The sequence below is a fragment of the Oryctolagus cuniculus genome, chromosome 8, assembly GCF_051225735.1.
Source record: "Oryctolagus cuniculus isolate XC-2025 breed Fujian yellow rabbit chromosome 8, ASM5122573v1, whole genome shotgun sequence".
Classification (NCBI taxonomy): Eukaryota; Metazoa; Chordata; class Mammalia; order Lagomorpha; family Leporidae; genus Oryctolagus; species Oryctolagus cuniculus.
Window position 1 is genome coordinate 42,931,994 of NC_142874.1, and position 21,508 is coordinate 42,953,501.

At 42.9% G+C, this 21,508-nt stretch overlaps 1 protein-coding gene across 36 annotated transcripts in view; it reads left to right on the forward strand.

The window, feature by feature from the left end:
* SH3D19 (SH3 domain containing 19) overlaps positions 1 to 21,508 on the forward strand; it is a 202,364-nt gene that overhangs the window by 121,070 nt on the left and 59,786 nt on the right. For 18 of the 36 annotated variants that reach the window (XM_070047426.2, XM_051819352.3, XM_089302362.1 and 15 more), the window contains exon 3: positions 14,814 to 14,854. The exons of 5 other annotated variants lie outside the window; for them this stretch is intronic. In XM_070047426.2, coding sequence (XP_069903527.2) covers positions 14,814 to 14,854 — 41 coding nt within the window. Of the gene's footprint in view, positions 1 to 1,214; positions 1,386 to 14,813; positions 14,855 to 21,034; positions 21,076 to 21,508 lie in introns of all 36 variants that reach the window. 13 more of the 36 variants (XM_051819356.3, XM_089302365.1, XM_089302364.1 and 10 more) reach the window with 3 other exon arrangements.

The following is a 21,508-nucleotide window of genomic DNA, read 5'->3' on the forward strand; positions in this document are numbered from 1 at the left end:
CTTCCGAGTCACCCACATGGGTAGCAGGGACACAAACACTTGGGCCATTTTTGTTGCTTTTATCAGGCCATTAGCAGGGAGCTTGATCAGAAGTGGGATAGCCAGGACACAGACCAGCACCCATGTAGAATGTCTGCATCACAGGTGGCAGCTTTACCTACTATGCCATGATAGCAGCCCCTCAGCCCCAATTTTAATCTACAAGAACTGTCACCCCTAACTCCTCAGGGAGTCCAGGAATTGAGCAGTGACTGACTGGCTCCTTGCTCTGTGCTTTGCGGTAAAGTTTCTTCCACTAACCCAATGTCAGTGGTTGGCCTTCTGCCTGCTGGACAAGCAGACCCAGTTTGGGGGTTCTGTAGCAACACCTCTAACTAGTTTAGGGGGTTGTTTAGCAGCAATCTCTCTCATGCACTGATATGTTCCTCAGTTGCCTGTAATGGCTGGGGTTGGGCTGGTCAAAGCCAGAACTGGGAACTCAATCATGGCCTTCCATATTGGTGACAAGGACCCAAGTACTTGAGCCGTTATTTGCTGCCTCCCAGGGTCCATGTTACAGGAATCTGGAATCAGGAGAATATCCAGGAATCTAATCTAGGCATTCTGATACAGGATGTGGGCATCTCAAGTCGTGTCTTAACCTCAACACCAAACACATGCCCTGATTGGCTGTTTTGTCATTAGACATTACTGGATATTTGTTGAAAAGATAGAAATGTAATGTCTAGGAAGCCTCTGAGACTTAAAAAGAATGACTTAGCAATGACACCTAAAACCTTTGATCAAGCAATAGTAAGTTAATAAATAAATGCCTAGCACATACACTTTTTAAAAAAAATTTGGTTGGTTGATTGATTTGAAAATCGGAGTTACAGCAAGAGAGGGAGAGAGAGAGATCTTCCATCTGCTGCTCTGTCATGTGCATTAGCAGGAAACTGTGTCAGAAGTGGAGCATCTGGCCCCTAAATTTAAGTTTTAAAAAAGTATCTGCCTCACTGTTTCATATAAAGTCTGGGTTTCATACTCACCTAATTTTTAAATACATTTGGAGGTGTCAATATTTTGATCAGTTTCAGACACTTAAAATATTTTTCCTACTGGTGTTCTATTTAATCTCATGAAGAATTGAGAAGCATAGGGGGCCAGCATTGTGACTCAGTGGGCTAAGCTGCTGCCTTTATGATGCCAGAGCCTCATGTGATAACTGGTTTAAGTTCTAGCTGCTCCACTTCTGATCCAGCTCCTTGCTGATGAGCCTGGGATGGCAACAGAAGATGGCCCAAGTATCTGGGCCCCTACCACCCACATGGAGACCCACATGGAGTTCCAGACTCCTGGCTTCGACCAGTGAACCAGTGGAATCAATGTGAACCAGCGGATCAGAGGTCTCTCTCTCTCTCTCTCTCTCTCTGTCTCTGTCTGTCTCTCTTTGTATATTTATATACTCTGCCTTTCAAATAAATAAATAAATCTTAGAAAGAGTGGAGAAATGCAAAATTATGTTTCTCATCTTTTTTACTTTCTCTCCTGTCGTTAAACTCACTGATTCTTCTTTTTCTTTTTCTAAATTAATATTAAGGATTTTTTCTTGATCGGAGAATATGCCACTGGTTCGTTCAGATAAATTTGGTCTCATTTGAAACATAACATGTTGAGGTTAAGGCATCCTCCCAGCTATTTACATTCATGCACATACCCATTTGTAATATTTTGTTGCTGGCCCAAGTCCAAGTATTGCCTGCTTCTAGAATGTTTGAGTTCTGTTACTGATAGTTTTTTGTTGTTGTTTGGTTGGTTTTTTTGCCACCTGGTCAGTAGACAAGAGACACCTGTGCTATGCGGATATTATTTCAGGTTTCAATACTGACTGGTTCAGAGTGAGCCGGGAATGAAATGAAAATGCAGACACTATATTGCCCTGCATTAATTGTACCACATTAAATAATCCTTACACTTTTACTCTGATATACTTATCAGGTTGTGTATAACATCTTAATTCTTCTTTTTCTCCTTCTATACCTCCAACCTTCTCTTGTGTTCTTTATATGTTTTAAAATTCAAATTATCTAACACCTTTGTGGAATAGTGGGTTAGGCTGCTGCCTAATGAGCAGCTGGTTTGAGTCTTGGCTGTTCCACTTCCAATCCAGTTCCCTACTAATGTGCCTGGGAAAGCAACAGAAGATGGACCAAGTGCTTGGACCCCTTTCACACATGTGGGAGACCTGAATTAAGAGCATGGCCCATCCCTGGCTGTTGAGGTCATTTGAGGAATGAACCAGTGAAAGGAAGACCTCTCTCTGTCTCTCTCCATATATCTGTAACTCTGCCTTTCATTTCAGTGAACCTCTAAAACATACATGTGTGTAGGTGTTTGTATACATGTTTTGAATTTAAGAAAAGCATACTATAAATTGTAAGGCTTCTGTTGTTTGTAGGCTTCTCACTAGGCCCTGAGTACCTTATAGGCAGGGACCATGTCCTAATATATCTGGTTTCTCAGTACCTAACAAAGTACCTGAATAGCATAGGCATTAAATTTCTTGGTTGAAAATTAAAGTTGACTAATTTTTATTTTTAATTTCTGTTTTTTAAATTGGCACAAAAACCTGGTACATATTTATAAGGTACCATATAATGTTTTGATGTATGTATAATTGTGTAAAGTTTAAATCAGGGTAATGATATCTATCTCCTCAAATGTCTGTCATTTTTTGTGCTGAAAATATTTAAAATCCTTTCTACTAGCTTTTTTGAAATATATAGTACATGATCATTATCTAAGTTTTATTGCACTCTACTGTGCAATGGAACTCAGAACCAGAACTTATTTCTCCTTTTTTTTTTTTTTTTTTTTAGAGGTAGAGTTAGAGACAGAGAGGAAGGTCTTCCATCCGCTGCTTTACTCCCCAAGTGGCTGCAATGGCCGAAGCTGGGCTGATGTGAAGCCAGAAGCCAGCAGCCGGGAGCTTCTTCCGGGTCTCCCATGCAGGTTCAGGGGCCCAAGCACTTGGGCCACCTTCTGCTTTCCCAGGCCATTGCGGAGAACTGGATCAGAAGAAGAACAGCCCATTTAGTTCTCCTTTCTAACAGACTTAGTACCCATACACCAGCCTTTCCTCATCCCTCCCTCCCTGCTATCCTCCTTACACTTCTCAGCCTCTAGTATCTGCTGTTACTCTCAATTTCTAGAACAGCAATATCTTTAGATTCTGCATGTGAGTGAGGTCCTGTGGCATTTTTCTTTCTGTGCCTGGTTTATTTCACGTAATATAATATCTTCCACTTCCATACATGTTATCACAAATGACAAGGTTTCATCCTTTTTATATTTCATCCTTTTTCTTTATTCACTGTGTATGTAAATCACATGTTTAATCCATTTATCTATTAGTGGACTTTTAGATTTATTCCATACCTTGGCTGTTGTAAATAGTACTGCATTAAGTGTGTCTTTTGATCTACCAATTTCATTTTCTTCTGGTATATACCCACAGTGAGGTTGCTAGATCATATAGTAATTCCATTTTTAATTCTTTGAGGAACCTCTTAATGTTTTCCTTAAAGCTGTACAATTACATTCCCACCAGCAGTGTGTAATGATTCCCTTTTCGGGGCCGGTGTTGTGGCATAGCAGGTAAAGCACCGCCTGCAACACTGGCATCCCATATGGTGCCGGTTTGTGTCCCAGCTGCTCCACTTCTGATCCAGCTCCCTGCCAGTGGTCTGGGAAAGCAGCAGAGGATGGCCCAAGTTCTTGGGCCCCTGATACCCACCTGGGAGACCTGGAAGAAGCTCCTGGCTCCTAGCTTCAGCCTGGTCCAGCCCTGGCTGTAGTAGCCATCTGGGAAGTGACTCAGTGGATGGGAAGAGCCCTCTCTCTGTAACTCTTGCCTTTCAAATAAATAAGAATGAGTGGAAAAAAGGATTCCCTCTTCTCCACATCCTTGTCCTTGCTTTGTTGTCCTTTGATAACAGCTATTCTGAAAGTTTACCCTTAAAAGTTATGTGCACGGTTGTCTATTGATCAAAATACAGAAATCATCAACTAATAAGACAGAAATTTGAAAAATCAATTTTGGTATGTTATGGATGAATTAAACTACTAAATATTTGTCTAATATTTCATTATACTGCAAGTTTTCCAGACATACAATAGGTACTTGTTTAGAATGCTGCTATCCTTTTTATGCTGTTTACCAATAAATGTTAATCATAAAGTTAATTCTGCTACATTGCTATATGTCTAGGAAAGAGAGGGTTGGACTTTAGCCCCCTCTTAAGTTTTTTTCATATAGAACTCTGTAGATTATTTTAGGCTGACTCTGCAGAAAAGAGGTAACTCCAGAAAAGACTTACATTGGTTATTAATACCTTGGTTCATTCAAAAGTGCTTGTTGGACATGATTATATAATTAGAGTCATAGTTCTAAACCTCTCTGTGGTTAGCTTTTGTTCTTCCATGTTGCAGTAAGTGCCACATCTTTAAGCAACTGACTTGCCATTATTGCCCTGGAACTCTTCTCAGTCTTTGTGTCTGTTCCATATCATATAATATAACCTACCCAGACAAGTTGCATTTGATTCCCATCACTGTATGTTTCTGTGTACTACATGTGGTTTGAAATTTAGCAGCATACCTAGTTAGAGCTTGTGCTAATTTTGGAGAAACTATATACATACCAAAGTCTTTTTTTAAAAAATATTTTATTTATTTATTTGAGAGGTAGAGTTACAGACAGAGAGAGGGAGAGACAGAGAGAAAGGTCTTCTACCCGCTGGTTCACTCCCCAGATAACCGCAACGGCTGGAGCTGAGCCATTTTGAAGCCAGGAGTCAGGAGCTTCTAGGTCTCCCACACAGGTCCAGGAGCGCAAGCAGTTGGGCCATCTTCCACTGCCTTCCAGGCCATGAGCAGAGAGCTGTATTGGAAAAGGAGCAGCTGGGACATGAACTGGTGTCCATATGGGATGCCAGAGCCACAGGTGGAGGCTTAGCCTACTACTCCACAGCACCGACTGTCATACCAGAATCTTAACATGAAGAGACGTGTTCAAAAAATACAGTACAATGAAAAAATTATGAATAGGCAGAATTAACCTTGAAATTTTATCAATTTACAATTAAAATACAGTTGTATTTGTTGACGAATTGTCATGTAAGAACTGTATGCACAGTACTGGCATTGTGGCATAACAGGTTTGAGTCCTGGCTGCTCCACTTCCAGTCCAGGTCCCTGCTAATGTCCTGAGAAAAACGGTGGAAGGTTGCACAAGTATTTGGGCCCCTGCCATTCATGTGGGAGAACCAAAAAAAGCTCCTGGCTTCAGCCTGGTCTAGTACCTGCCATTGCAGCCATTTGGGAAGTGAACCAGTAAATGGAAGATCTCTATCAATAAATCAATCTCTCTCTATCTCAGTCTCTCTTTCTGTCTCTTCCTCTCTAAGTTTTTCATACAAATAAATAAATCTTTTTAAGAAAGAGTTGTATGCACTCTTAAGACATCCTGCCTGATTTCTGTTTACTATTAGTAGAGTACTGATCTTTGGGGAGTATCAGATGCTCATCAAGGAAACACTTTGCATATTAATTTTAAACACCAGATGCACATGCTTTTGACTAGATGTGCATTCAACAAGGTATTATTGGAAATTGAGAAAAACAGCAAAGTCAAAAATATTCTTGAGGATGTTTATTAAGTACATTGTAGGTGAAATCACTGGCAGGCACTATTTAAATATTTCTTTGTTCTGTGAGTAGGATTGAGTTCGCATTAGTTCAGCTGAGCACATGATAGCATTTCCACTGAGATGCTCTATACAAATGAGTAGACGATATTCTTTCTCCTTGAGAAGCTTGCAGTCTAATTAAGAAGTCAAGCCATAAAACCTGCATGTGTGAAGGGACTAAAAGAACTTAAAGAACTGGAAAGACAGGCCAACATATTCTAATTTTAAGTGTTCTATACTTATAAATAACATGGTTGAAAGCCTCTTCCAGGATCTTTGAACTTTTTTAAAAGTGGGATTTCTTTTTAGTAGATTTAAAGTAATGTGAAGCTAAATCTTTAGTGCTACTGATTGTCACACCCATTTTGTACAGAATATCCTGGGAAGGATGACCTAAATTAATGGAGATCTGTGTTTTCAATAGGGCTAATACAGTGTTCTTAAAAGCCTGTGGGTTTGTTTTGTCCTCTTGGTCTTATTATTGCTTCAGCTTCATAGGAGATTAGGTATATGAGAAGCATGCATTGTGAATCTCAGAATGGTTGTCAAGTGTGAATAATATTTCCAGCTGAAATAAGAGCTATTTGAATTCATAAGGAAGATTATAACTGTATAGGTCAAACCAACTGGAACTGATAGGATAACTCCAAATACCAGCCTCATAGACAAAGCATCCTCAAAAAATTCATGGGAATGTGCAGTATCTTTTTTATTATTTGAGAGGTAGAAACAGCTACAGCTTCTGTCTGCTGGTTCACTCCCCAAATGCCACAATGGCCAGAGCTTAGCCACACTGAACCCAGGAGTCAGGAACCCAATGCAGATCTCCCACGAGGGTGGAAGGGGCACAACTACTTGAGCCATCGCCCTCTGGCTCTCAGGGTGCACGTTAGCAGACTGATGGGAATAGGACCAGAGCTGAGAAACCCAGTCGATCCTATATGGGGTGCAGGCATCTCAATCAACATCTTAACCCCATACATTATCTTTTAATTCCATTTTCCCTTGGACTTTTTGAAGTACCCTATAAAGTACAGAAATTTAAATATTGAAAAATAGGATAGGAATTATAACTTCTTTGTGACTCTAATGTATGCCCGGCACTGTATTACCTATTCTACATAGCTTTTCCCCTTCATTCTCAGCAACAAGACAAAAGAGAGGCATTAGTATCCTCATATTACAAATAAGGAAATATTTCTAGCAAAGAGGTGAATTAGCCAGCTCAGGCATGTGACATGAGAATATAGTGTCTTGGGCCTGCGCCGCAGCTCAATAGGCTAATCCTCCACCTAGCAGCGCCGGCACACCGGGTTCTAGTCCCCGTCAGGGCGCCGGATTCTGTCCCGGTTGCCCCCCTTCCAGGCCAGCTCTCTGCTATGGCCCAGGAGTGCAGTGGAGGATGGCCCAAGTCCTTGGGCCCTGCACCCCATGGGAGACTAGGAGAAGCACCTGGCTCCTGGCTTCGGATCAGCGCGGTGTGCCGGCTGCAGCGTGCCGGCTGTGGTGGCCATTGGAGGGTGAACCAACGGCAAAAGGAAGACCTTTCTCTCTGTCTCTCTTTCTCACTGTCCACTCTGCCTGTATACAAAAAAAAAAAAAAGAGAGAGAGAGAATATAGTGTCTTGCTAACTGTAGATTTTGTGTGCTGCCTATGACAGCCATGCAGTGGGCATGCCTTGCATGCTTTTTGCTCTCTGTATTCTTTATGCTGATAAGTATGACTATCACTTTATTTTGTAAATTATTTAATATGTGCAGTGTGTTACTGTAACTCATTTCAATATTTATTAACTCTATTCTGTAACTAAATGTATGAATAATAGTTACTTATAGATATGATTTGTTTGTGCTTGAAAAAGTTTCAGTAGAAAAGTAGCTGATGTAACTTAATATTTCCTATCTATGTTAATGATCAGTTACATCAATGGTGAGTGAACTGCCCCCCCAGTAATTTTGTTATCATCTTTAACTTTTCTCAAAAGTCATTCCTCAATGATTTTTCCTTGCCAATTTTAATTCTCTAGTCCTTAAGAGGAAATTCAAGCCCTCCCCTATCAATTTTAAACTATGTAGGTTCATCAGAGTTTTAGACCTATTATGTATTTTTTCACTGGTTTCAAATAATACACTTATTCTTTTTCATTCCCCTAAGTTTATCAGCTCTAACACTACATATTGTGATGGTGATATTAGATTCAGTTAAAATGGCATTATGCCTTTATATTTGTCAAAATATAATGTTGGCAAAATATAATTTGCCAACATTTTCTTCCCTCCATTACATAATCTGTGTAGGGTGACTTAAATTATTTCTGACATACAAAAGAGAAACACAAATTATTCTGTAACATTACTGCTTTTTGTTTTGGGAAGAAAATCAGGGTTGGCCAAAGACTTGGTTATTAAAATTATATGCGGCAATGTTTTTGTGATGCAGCAGTTCAGGACTTACATTTTATTTTGTGTTAGGAGATAAATGTCTTTTAATCAGTGCAGGTAATTCTTACTAACACAAAGACTTATTTTTCCACTTGGTGTAGCCATAGTACCACTTTACTAAAACCTGCACTTGAGATTGGTGTTAGAAATTCATTTTCTGGGGCCAGCACCATGGCACAGTAGGTTAATCCTTCTGCAGCGCCAGCATCCCATGTAGGCACCAGTTCTAGTCCTGGCTCCTCCTCTTCCGATCCAGTTCTCTGCTGTGGCCTGGGAGAGCAGTAGAAGATGGCCCAAGTCCTTGGGCCCCTGCACCCACACAGGAGGCCAGTAAGAGGCACCTGGCTCCTGGCTTCAGATCGGTGCAGCTCTGGCCATTGGAGCCAGTGGGGAGTGAACCAGCGGATGGAATACCTCTCTCTGCATCTCTCCCTCACTATTTGTAACTCAACCTCTCAAATAAATAAATAAAATCTTAAAAAAAAAGAAAAGAAATTTGTTTTCTTTCTTTCTTCTGTCTTCATTGCTTTTGTTGTGTTCACTCACAAATAGCTCCCAATTTTATCCCTCCGCTGCCACTATCAACTTGTTCAGCCACCAGAAACAGTGGAACCAGCTTCTCCCATCAATGTAAAACTCGTTACTCTACTTTCACTGACTCAGTGGTTCTCAACAGTTATTTTTGTCCCCAGGAGACATTTCACAAGGTCTGGAGACACTTTGGTCATTACAACTAAAGGAGGTGTGATATGATTTCTAGCAGGTACAGATTAGAGATGTTGCTAATCATTCTACAATATGCAAGAACACCTTTGCTGTCCTTCAGCCAGTGTCAGTGTCACAGTTGAGGAACCTGGCACTAGCTCTAGCCTTTGTTCTGTATAAAGAGAGCAGTAAAGGATCATCTTCCTAGTTTCTGCATCCGTAGCTATAATTGAGATGCAGAAATGGTATGCACCACACATCTAGGAGGCTACTCCGGTATCTCCCAAAACTGCTTCCCAAGGATATGTATTTGGCCACAGGCCTTCTTTAATATTTTCCTACCGCAGAACACTTGTTATCCTCCAAAAACGAAAAAACCTTGGAATCTGGGTCATTCTGTTCTAGACAGAATGTATTGATTTGTTTACAGATTCAGCCTAAACATGATGCTACATATTTTGAGTTATAGAATCTACACTGCTCTCAGTCACAGTTCTGCTCTGTGCCAAGGTTTCATCCTCCCTCCCAACGTCTTATTGAAATATCACATACAGAAAAGTGCATAAACTGTACACCTCAGTGGGTGATCATATCTACTCAGCACCCCAAGAAGAGCCTCAGTACATGTTGAGGATTCCCTATCTGAAATACTTAGGACCAGAAGCGTTAAAGATTTCAGAGGTGGGTTTAAAAAAATTTCATAGACTTGACCAGTTGAGCATCCCTAGTCCAAAAATCTGAAATCTAAAATGCTTCAAACCTTTTGAGCATCAAGTCAGCATTCAAAAGTTTCAGATTTTCGGATTAGGAATACTCAACTATCGTTAGTTTTCTAGGATTAGAGAAACAAAAAATCCCAGACTGGGTGACTTAAAACAACAGAAATTTCTTTAAAATTTTTTTTATTTATTTGAGAGGCAGAGTTACAGAGAGGCAGAGACGGAGAAACAGGTCCTCATCCACTGATTAACTCCGCAGATGGCCACAATGGTCAGAGCTGAGCCATTGGAAAGCCAGGAGCCAGGAGCTTCCTCCGGGTCCCCCACACAGGTGCAGGGGCCCAAGAACTTGGGGCATTTTCCACTGCTTCCCAGGCCATAGCAGAGAGCTGGATCAGAAGAGGAACATCCGGGACTAGAATCGGCGCCTATATGGGATGCCAGCGCTTCAGGCCAGGGCTTTAACGTGCTACGCCACAGTGCTGGCTCCTAACAGAAATTTCTTATTTCACAATTTTGGAGGCTAGAAACCTATAAGCCAGGAGCCAGCAGGGCCAACTTTCTGAAACCCATAAGCAAATCCTTCCTTGCCCCTTGTTAGCCTCTGATGCTATTCCAGGAGTCTTGAGTGTGCATTGACTGCTTGCTGCATCACTACATCCCTCAGTCTTCATCACATGAAGCTTTCCCTGTCGCTGCTTTCAAAAAGCTGTCTTCTAAGTGACCCATCGTATTGGACTTGGTCCATCCTACTCCGGTGTGATTTTATCTTAACTAACTGCATCTGCAATGACTCTGTTTCCAGTTACAGCCACTTTCTGAGCTTCTGCGGGCAAGGATCTCAGCATATCTTTTTGGGAGAGCACATGGTTCCATCCATAATACTTCCCATGATCTCCACCCCAGTCACTTTCCACAAATTTTTTTTATTTGAAAAGTGTTATCCCCTGAACTGGTGGTAGTGAGCAAGGAGACCGTGAGGTACTTGCTGACAGCCCTTCTGCCCTGCATGGGCTCACACATGTAATGTTGGCTTTTCCTGTCCTGCTAATACTGATGTTGATTTTTTTAATACTGGCTCTAAGTCCATGGACACAATGTTAACATACAAGTCCTCTGAGCTGTTGTCTCAAGAAGTTTCTCCTGCAGGCCTCAGGCTTTTTAGGGCTGTTACTTCTTCTGTGTTACTTCACACTAATTCTTTTTTTTTCCTTCAAGTAGTTGTTTCACAAAACCAGGATTACTGAAAGCAGTTAACATCTTCATATTACAGTCCTTGCATCATGGTATCACACATCTAGGAGGCTACTCCGGTATCTCCCAAAACTGCTTCCCAAGGATATGTATTTGGCCACAGGCCTTCTTTAATATTTTCCTACCGCAGAACACTTGTTATCTGTCGCTCCCCCTCTTCGTGGAGGAGCAACACAGGACCCTGCGCTGTTCTTTCGTCTGCTCGGCCCTCCCCGGGTTTGCTGCTGGTTCTTCCCGGGTTGGCTACTATCCCTTCCACCTCCGTGGAAGGGCAGTTCCCCCTGGCCACTTTCCCCACTTCCGCAGGGGAGCGGCACACCGCCGGCCGGCTTTCTCGGGGGCTGCACGGGTTCCCTTAGATGTTCCCCATAGATGTTCCTGGTGCATGCCGTCTCTCTCCTCCTTTATAGTCCTCCTCCGCCAATCCCAACTCGGCTGCCCACACGCCGAGTACGCTGCTCTCCTCCAATCAGGAGCAAGTCCTACAGTTTATTAGTTGAACTGGAGGCAGCTGTGCGGAAGCTGTTTACCTCTCTCCCAGCGCCATATTGTGGGAGAGCAGATGCATAGAATAAGTCCTAATTCGAGTAACTTAGTCTAGTCCGGATTGCTCCCCACAGATCCCCCTTTCTTTTTATTTTTTAGCGTTGATACGCGCCTGTCTTCGGTGTCCCGCGGCACACACTCTGCTCTACTTGCTAGAGTTGCCACAGGCTCTTACAAGTCCTATCAGGCAAACCGAATCCGGGTCCTCTCTTCGCCATGTTGTGAGGAGGTTTTTAGGCGCTGATGCGTGCCTGTGTTCGGTGCCCTGCAGCGCATGCTCTGCTCTGCTAGAACTGCCTGCAGGTGTTTACAAAACCTATCAGGCAAACCGAATCCAAGCCTTCTCATTGCCGTATTGTGGGGGAGACTTATTAGTGTTGGTTTGTGCCTATCTTCGGTGACCTGCAGCTCATACTCTGGTCGAGCTGCTTGCTGGCGCTTACCGCCTTAATTAGGCAGACCGAATCCAAGCCTCCTAATGGTTGTATTGTGGGGAAGCCTTACTGATGTTAATTCGTGCCTGTCTTCGGTGACCTGCGGCGCATAAGCTGCCAGCCGCCCAGGTGCTCATCACCTCACTTAATCAGGCAGACCGAATCCAAGCTTTCTCATTGCCATGTTGAGGGGAGGCCTTTCTATTTCTCTATTTCTCTATCTCCGGGCATTCCTATTTCTCCCATTTTACTTCTATCTTCCAGCATTCCTATTTCTCTCACTTTGCTTCTAAACTTCTGTTTCTCTTATCCCTGTGGCTTTCCGGCACCTCGCCCCGCCGGCGGGTTCCCGGCTCTGCGCCGCTTCAGCCCGCGCGCCTCTCTCATCTGCGCAGCTTCCCGGCTTTGCGCGGCTCGGCTTCGCGCGCTCCGCGGTCTCCACGCTTAACCCTTTCGCGTCTGAACCACAGCCTCGCGCCAGCCCCGTTCCCTATCTATTCACGCCCCATGCTCTCTCTGCACGCGGCGGCTTCCGCGAGTAACACAGCGTAGCTTACGTGTCCACCACTAGCATTCAATCTAAGTTCCCCGGGCTAGCCTGGCGAATTCAACCCAGCGTACGTCTCCGCCCCACGGTTTGGCTTCCCGTCCTTTGCTCCCCGGGCTAATCAGACGGATCCCAACCAGGCTCACGTTTCAGCTTCTGGTTTCAACTTTTCGCCCCCTATTCCCGGGCTAACTTGAGAATCCCAAAGTGGCTTTCGTGTCCGCCTTGGCCTGCCCCCCGCGGCTTCAATTTCCCTAACATTTTTCTCTACCCGGTATATTTCCCTAAGTTTTCTTCCAACAATATTCCTCCCTCATTTCTCCTGGCCTCTCCCCACAGTCCGCATCCGAGTCTGTTTGTTCTAGTTTTCACTTTCGCTTTCGACCTTAGAGATTTCTCCCAGCTTCCCCCCGTAGTCCGTATCCGAGTCTATGCCTAGGCTTTCAATAGCTTCTTCCGGCACCTCTTTCGTCCGGCTTTTCCCTAGGCTGTTTGCTAGTCTCTCTCCGATATTTTCCCTAGGCTGTTTGCTAGTTTCTCTCTCTGGTATTTTCCTACTTCTTCCCGTTTCTTCCCTCCTAAGTTTCATATCCGTCCTAGGTTTCCTATCCGAGCTAGGTTTCCTATCCGTCCTAGGTTTTCTATCCGAGTCACGGCACCATTATGTCGCTCCCCCTCTTCGTGGAGGAGCAACACAGGACCCTGCGCTGTTCTTTCGTCTGCTCGGCCCTCCCCGGGTTTGCTGCTGGTTCTTCCCGGGTTGGCTACTATCCCTTCCACCTCCGTGGAAGGGCAGTTCCCCCTAGCCACATTCCCCACTTCCGCAGGGGAGCGGCACACCGCCGGCCGGCTTTCTCGGGGGCTGCACGGGTTCCCTTAGATGTTCCCCATAGATGTTCCTGGTGCATGCCGTCTCTCTCCTCCTTTATAGTCCTCCTCCGCCAATCCCAACTCGGCTGCCCACACGCCGAGTACGCTGCTCTCCTCCAATCAGGAGCAAGTCCTACAGTTTATTAGTTGAACTGGAGGCAGCTGTGCGGAAGCTGTTTACCTCTCTCCCAGCGCCATATTGTGGGAGAGCAGATGCATAGAATAAGTCCTAATTCGAGTAACTTAGTCTAGTCCGGATTGCTCCCCACAGTTATCCTCCAAAAATGAAAAAACCCTGGAATCTGTGTCATTCCAGACCTCTGGAGATAGGTTTTTATTCCTTATCTGGCAGAATGGTATTGTCTTAGTCCATTTTGTTATTGCTCTAACAAAGTACCATTGATTGGGTAATTTATAAGAAACAGATTCGTTGAGTCATGATTCTGGAAGCTGGAAAGTCCAGGTTAAGGGGCTGATTTCTGGTGAGGGCCTTCTTACTGGCAATGGGCCGCAGGGCAAGGGAGAGCTGATCTCACCCCTTTTAAAACAACTCCCACAATAACAGTGTTCATCCACTCCTGAGAGCAGAGTCCTAGTAGCCTAATCAGCTATCCTTGGGTCCCATCTCTCAGCACTGTGTTCTTGGTTCCAGCATATGCTTTTTCAGGACAAGTATATTCTTAAAGTCTCTTTCTCTAAGGTGAACTGATAAGTGATTATATCTTCTTGAAGTGTTCGTTTGTGTCAGAAATGGATGGCTTACATGCATATATTTTTAAAAAGCATAAATTCAAAAATAAATATAAATGTTTAAAGAATATTCTGAAAAAAGAATATAATTTTATAAGCAGGGGTCTTTGTTTTTTGTTTTCATGTTTTTGAAATCATGTCATTAAAGTTTCAAGTTTGTATTTTTTCCTAAATAGTTCCAAAAGCATCCCAGCTGGTTTGAATAAGGACAAAATAAAAACAAACCTCCCAAGAAGAAAATCCCCTTAGAAACTGGTGCCATAGTCCTTTCTAGATGGAGGGTCTTCACCAGTGAGTAAACAGAGGCTCAGGGTTTTCTGACTTTCCCAAGGTCACACTAGTCAGAGCCGGAACCAACCAGCTAGTGAACAAAACTCAAAGCAAGAAGATTGTTTTATTTTTATATTGTGTTGTTTTATATTCTAATCTTAGAAACATTGCCACTCCTTAGGTCAAATTGACTTGCTTTTGTATAGATTATGGATTTTGATCTGAGAAGACAGGAATTCTCATTTGAAACACAGAAGAGCTACAAAGATTTAAGCTCATAAGAGCCTCATGTAATGCTGCCTGTCGACAAGTGATGTTCATATGTTCACTGGAATATGCAGTATGTAGGTAGTTAGAAATTGTAAGGCAATTTTTTTTCTACGAGTTTCTTTAGTTTTTGTTTTGTGAAGAGGGTAAGTTAGTAACTGATGTGTCAGATTGGCTGCGTCGTGCCACAGTGAGTCTGAGAAAGGACCAAGCTTTATGAATAACTCTGCTCAAAAGACTGATCAATGTGTAATAAGTTGTTTTTTCTCTCTCTTTGTAGCCAAGGACCCTTATCATCTATTAGAGCGGTAATCAAGAGATGTAAGTTTGTTTTCTCCTGTCCTCTTTTTCCTCTGTAATAGTTTCTAATAATGGTCTAGATTTCTAGTAAGTGATTGTGTTTGATGAATCTACAAAGACCCTAACAAGAGTAGCTTCTCCTAAGAAGTAATCAAGCATTTCAGACAAGCAGCCTTCATTTATTGATAAACCAGTTTCTCAGAATAATGCTTTTCTCTTTTTAAAAAATATTTTTTAAAAAGATTTATGTACTTTTATTCGAAAGGCAGTGCAATAGAGAGAGAAACAGAGGGAGAGAGAGGGAGGAGGATGGAAAGAGAGGGACTGATCAGTCTTCCATCCACTGGTCACTTCCCAAATGACCACAATAGCCAGGTCTGGTCTAGGCCAAAGTCAGGAGCCAGCAGCTCCATCCTGGCCTCCCACATAGGTGGCAGGGGCCCAAGCACTTGGGCCATCTTCTGTTGCTTTCCAGGTTGCATTAGCAGGGAGCTAGATTGGAAGCAGAGTAGCTAGGACTCAAACTGGCATTCCAGAGTGGGATCCTGGTGTGGCAAGCAGCAGCTCAACCTGCTGCACCATAATACTGGCCCCAATACTTTTCTCTTATACAACACAACCCTTAAAAAAAAAAAAAAAAAAAAAAAAAAAAGAAACAAAAAACAAACAAACAAACAAACTAGTGATCTCGTTTCTGTGGTCTCGTATAGATTTTATGTAACCATTTTCTATAGTTAGAGATATCTGATGGATTTAAAAACTGTTAGACCTGTCCTTTTTGGTTCATTTGCTTTCACAGGTTCTCTTCACAATATTTTTTTAACTGTATAAATGCCTGTGAAGTTGGACTCATGTTTATACATACAGCACAGAAGTGCTACGAATAGAATTCCATGGGAAATGGCATACTTATGCTTTTGGGCTTTACCTCTTGGTTAAAGTTTTCAAAATTGCTCTTGTTGTAGGTGTTTTTTTTCTGTTGTAGATTTGTTTATTTATTTGAAAGAGTTACACAAAGAGAGAGAGATCTTCCATCCACTGATTCACTCCCCAATTGGCCACAATGGCTGGAGCTGTGCCTATCTGAAGCCAAGAGCCAGGAGCTTCTTCTGGGTCTCCCACGTGGGTGCAGGAGCCCAAGGACTTGGGCCATCCTCCACTGCTTTCCCAGGCCATAGTAGAGAGCTGGATCTGAAGTGGAGCAGCCGGGTCTCAAACCGGTACCCATATGAGATGCTGGCACTGCAGGCAGCAGCTTTATCCACTATGCCACAGAGCCAGTCCCTTGGTGTAGGATTTTAACACTATTTTGGTAAAAGACTGTAAGGTTTCCTTTTCCAAATAGAGCATAGGTTCTTTATTCCAGAAAAAGATAGGATTTTTAGAGGTTTTTGCATTATTTGAGCTGAAATCAGCACCCCAAGGAGAAGGTGGACTGTTTTTAGAAACATAGTTTGTAACATTTAGTATGAATTTGCGATATCCATGTGTCGCTCCCCGTCTTCGTGGAGGAACGACACAGGACCCTGAGCTGTTCTTTTGTCTGCTCGGCCCTCCCCGGGTTTGCTGCTGGTTCTTCCCGGGTTGGCTACCGTCCCTTCCACCTCCGTGGAAGGGCGGTTCCCCCCGCCACTTTCCCCACTTCCGCGGGGGAGCGGCACACTGCCGGCCGGCTCTCTCGGGGGCTGCTCAGATGTTCCTCAAGTGTTCCTGGTGCATGTTGTCTCTCTCCTCCTTTATAGTCCTCTTCCACCAATCCCAACTCTGCTACCCACACGCCGAGTACGCTGCTCTCCTCCAATCAGGAGCAGCTCCTGCTGTTTATTGGTTGAACTGGAGGCAGCTGTGTAGAAGCTGTTTCCTCCTCTCCCAGCGCCATATTGTGGGAGAGCAGATGCAGAGAATAAGTCTTAATTCCAGTAACAGTCTAGTTCGAATTGCTCCCCACATCCATGCATCATGAAGAACATGCATTTGGACCATTTTAGTGAAAATTCTGTAAGGTAGCAATAGAAAAAAATGCCATGTTTACCCACTCCATTTATTTTCTTTGTTGGTGAATTATAAAGATGTGGAAATACCACCATGTATAGTGAAAGGAATTTAGATATAAAAATGAAAAACTTTTAAAAATGATAGTTTTATATGCCTTAGAACCCTTGGGGTACCGTAGGAGAATGGATGGGACAGGGAAAGAATTTAGGAAATTGGGACCTAGAATTTAGGCAAGAATTTTTGGGCTAGAGATATAACTTGGCATGATCAAGTTATAAACAAAACCCTGGAGGAAGATAAACATTCAGGGAGGAAAATGTACAAGATAGACAGGACATCACGGGACGGAATTTTGAGAAACTTTGATGTCTGGGGCCAAGCCCTGCTTCACGGGTCCTCCAAGTGATGACGCGTGGCACACTACACGAAGTCCTGCCAAAGGGAAGGGCCTTCTCTCGCTCAGTCCCCATCTGCTGCTCCGGATTTGTTCACTGGCTTCTTGCCTTACCTCTCCTTGGATCCCAGGACTTTGTCAGGGATCATAATCTGTACCTGACTTTCCATACATCCTGAGGGTGGAGCTTGCCTATCCCAAAGCCCACCTGCCATTGGCAGACTTAAGGAGAAGGCAGCTAAGGGAAAATGGGCAGAAAACTGCTGCAAAGAAATGGTCAAAGTAATAGAAAAACCAGGAGTCAGTTGTATGTTAGAAGTCGAAGAGTAGAAGGTTTTGAAAGGAATGGTTGGGCGCTGATACTGTGGCGCAGTGGGTTAACACCCTGGCCTGAGGTATCGGCATCCCATGTGGGCACCGATTCAAGACCCGGCTGCTCCACTTCCCATCCAGCTCTCTGCCATGGCCTGGGAAAGCAGTGGAGGATGGTCCAAGTGCTTGGGCCCCTGCATCCACGTGGGAGACCAAGAAGCAGCTCCTGGCTCCTAGCTTTGGATCGGCGCAGCTCCAGCCATTGTGGCCAACTGGGGAGTGAACCAGCGGATGGAAAACACCTCTCTCTCTCTCTGCCTCTCCTCTCTCTGTGTAACTCTGACTTTCAAATAAATAAATAAATCTTTTTTAAAAAATAAGTGAAGTAAATATTAAAAAAAAAAAAAAGGAATGGGTGAACCACAAATAGAGTGGCTGAAAATCTGTCATTTCGCGACCCAGGTGTGACTCAGAAGACACCTTTGAAGAGAACAGTTTCAGTAGAACAAAAAAGTTGGAAGTCACACTTCAATTTGAACAATGAATGGAATACAGAATAAGTGGAAGTTGGGACTGATGGGGTAGACTATTCTTTAATGAACTTGGGTTTCAATCAAAGAGAGGGAGGGGCATAGTTTGAGGAGGCAGCAGGGTCAAGCGAAGAGATTTAAATATGTTCCTAGACTGTATAGCATGATAAAACTTGAAGACATCCATAGGCAGTGGGGAATCAGTGGAGAGATCAGAGTCTAGAGTGTGAGAGAAGAGGAAATTGGTAAAATAGAGACCTAGCAGAAAGGGGTGGGGGGAGGTGAGCTGGGGAGGAGAGGATACAGAGGGAAAATAATTTGGTGGCAGTATGTGATGTTTTTATTTTTTAACCATCCCAGTTATTTTTAATTCTTGTGTGTCCATTGCTTTGTAAACGCTGAAAAAATATTTCTTTGTATTTATTTCTGGTGTTAGGCAAGAAGCCCCAGCAGATCCTCTTGTGATGCTGTGCAAATACAGAATGAGTAATAATTGTAACATGACGTTTTCTTTTTACCTCCTTAAGAAAAGGTTGCAAATAATTTTCATTTTAGCAATCCTGTTCAAATGTGCACTCTACTGTCACAGACTCAGTCATCTAACTTAGCAAGGAAAAAGACTTTATCACATTTTTAAAGTGATATTTCCTAACTGATTGTATTCCAGATTCTGTCCTAAAAATTCTGGTACCAGTCAAGCCATGAGGGTCCTTCCTTTTGCTTTCATTCTTGTGAGCACTAGATATTTTTGGTAAAGTTTTTGATCTCTCCAAATTGGATATATCTGGAGTATTGTGTGCTTCCTTTCATTACTTTTTTGGGAGAAAATTATTCTTTGAAACTCAGACTTAGATAATATAGATGACCTGCCACAAGTCAGGAACTGCTTCACACACAGATGGTGGGGAGACTGAACCTTTGAGCTTTCCATTCCAAGGTGATCTTTTTATCATATCGAATATGTTTAGCTCATTCCATGTCCTAAATGAATACAGTCAGCGAGTTTTTTGTTACTGTGACTTTCATTCATAGCGTGGTTCTATAGCAAAGCTATTTACAGTATAATAATTATTCAGTGACTTTTTCTCATCATCATTTAATTAATGGCTTTTGAATTATTTGAAATCAGGAGTTGGATCTAGCTCTCCTGGTTCTACAAGGAGTTCAACTGCTTCAGGAAATAAATTACTCCCAGGTTTACCCCTAATACGCTGTGGAACCTGGTGTAATTCATTTAACCTCTATCTCAATCTCTTCCTCTTGTGCAGCATGAGTGGGACCATTACTGACGGTCTTTCCAGGCTAGAACTTGAGATGCTTCTTTGGTGGTGGTAATATAAATCCACATCTCACATCTCTTGTAAACAGCCTGATATGAGTATGTTTTTATTTATTTTTTTTGAGAGACAGAGATCTCTTATCCACTGTTTACTCCTACCTACAACAGCTGATGTGAGCCAGGAATGCAATCCAGGTCTCCCACATAGGTGGTACAACAAAAGTTCTTGAACTTGCTTCCTTTCAAGATATGCATTAATAATAAGCAGGAATGGAGCCAGGACTCAAGCCCAAGCTGTCTGACATGGGATGCTGGCATTCCAAATGGCTACTTAACCGCTGTGATAAACACCCACCCCTGAATGTGTTTTATATTTAGAATTTAACCATTTGACCTAGAAAATCTGAAAACAATTCTTTAAAATGATCAGATAGGGACCCAGATTGTAGCATGGCATGTTAAGCCACCTGTGACACCAGCATCCCATAGGGCACTAGTTCATGTTCCAGCTGCTCCACTTCTGATCCAGCTCCCTCCTAATGTGCCTGGGAAAGCAGCAGAAAATGGCTGCGGTGCTTGGGCTCCTGCCATCCTTGTGGGAGATCTGGATGAAGCTCCTGGCTTCGGCCTGGACCAGCCCTGTCCATTTGTGGCCCCTTAGGGAATGAACCAACGGATGGAAGATCTCTCTCTGTCTCTCCTCTCTCTAATTCTGCCTTTTAAATAAATAAATAGGTAGCCTTAAAAAAAAAAAAAAAAAGGCCATGGGGAGTTAAATGAAAGTGCTACCTTTATTCTGCACCATTACCCCAAAACACCTGAGAGTAGCTTGTGGCAGAGAGGTTAAAGGGAACATGTTGGTCTCCATGGGCATTAGTGGCAAATTTGATTCTCTTGACAATATCTTCATCAAGTCTGTCTACTCTTGGAAGGTGAGAATGTGATGTTTAAGTAGATAATTGAAAAATTAGCAGGAAGAAGGAGACACTACATGAAAATCCAACATGAATATCTAAAGTACTTAAAGCTATTAAAGTTGTTTAATGCTGACAAAAAGTGTTAGCCATTCTCTATGGATGACCAGTGAAAAGAGGTTTCATGGAAATGAATGAATATAGGAAAAAAAGGAAAAGAAAATGGAGAAGGAAGGGGGGAAAGCAGTGATTCTCAAAGGATGTGGCGGAAGAGAGCTGTATGACTGGGAGCCCTCGTTTTGCTGCCTGGGGTACCTGTTACTAATAACCTTTGGGGTGAAGAGATGGAATCAAGGTAAAAGCCACTGATTTAAAGGAATGCAAATCAAGTACTGAGTTACCTTTTAAATGTTAATCATACTTCAAAATCGATCCCTATTGAAGTAGCAAATTAATTCTCCAAAGTGGATTTATGGGTTTTTTGTGTTTTTGTTTTTGTTTTGTTTTGTTTTTGTACTGTTAAAAACTACAGGCAGTGTTTTTCACTATGGTTAAGTGTGTGGGTGTTCTGGTCTGCACAGTCTTGGTAGCAACATATTTCTTTACTCTCTGAAACTGGTTCATTGACTTCTCTTTTCTATTTAAGTGTGCAGAGTAAGGGAAAACAGTGGCATGGCAAGACAGGCTTCTTACTGAATTCTTTTTAGTGCATATGCGACTTGGTTCACTCTTTTTCCCCCCTTTCCTCTTCTATAACCCCTTCTTTTTTTCCCTTAGCACTCATGAATAGTGCACAGCAAAAATGCCCCGTGGAAGAGGTATGTTTGTGACAATACCATGAAATCTTTAAAAGCGCTGTCTGCTGATTCCAGCTTCGGTGGTGATACGATTATAGCACACTCGGGCAAGCCTCTGACTTGACGAAACCATTCTTACTAATCAGACACCTTGCACAGCTCTGCCTTCTCTGTCCTTTCTGATTCCAGTAGACAAAATGTATCTCAGCTTGGTTTACCTCTTCATAAAAATGTAACAGTCAAACCAGTTGATGCTGGGAATTATAAGGACATCTTCCGAGTCAAGATCCCGGGGTTTGGGGTTTGGCTGATAGATATTTGCTTTGCCAACCCAGCATAGGTTCGGCTGTCACAGCTCTAATCCCACCCTAAATGTCATTTCCACCTCCATCCCTCCCTCTCCCAGCTTTGGCAGCTTCCTTTTAAGAGAGAAGAAGTTAATGGGAAGAAGAAA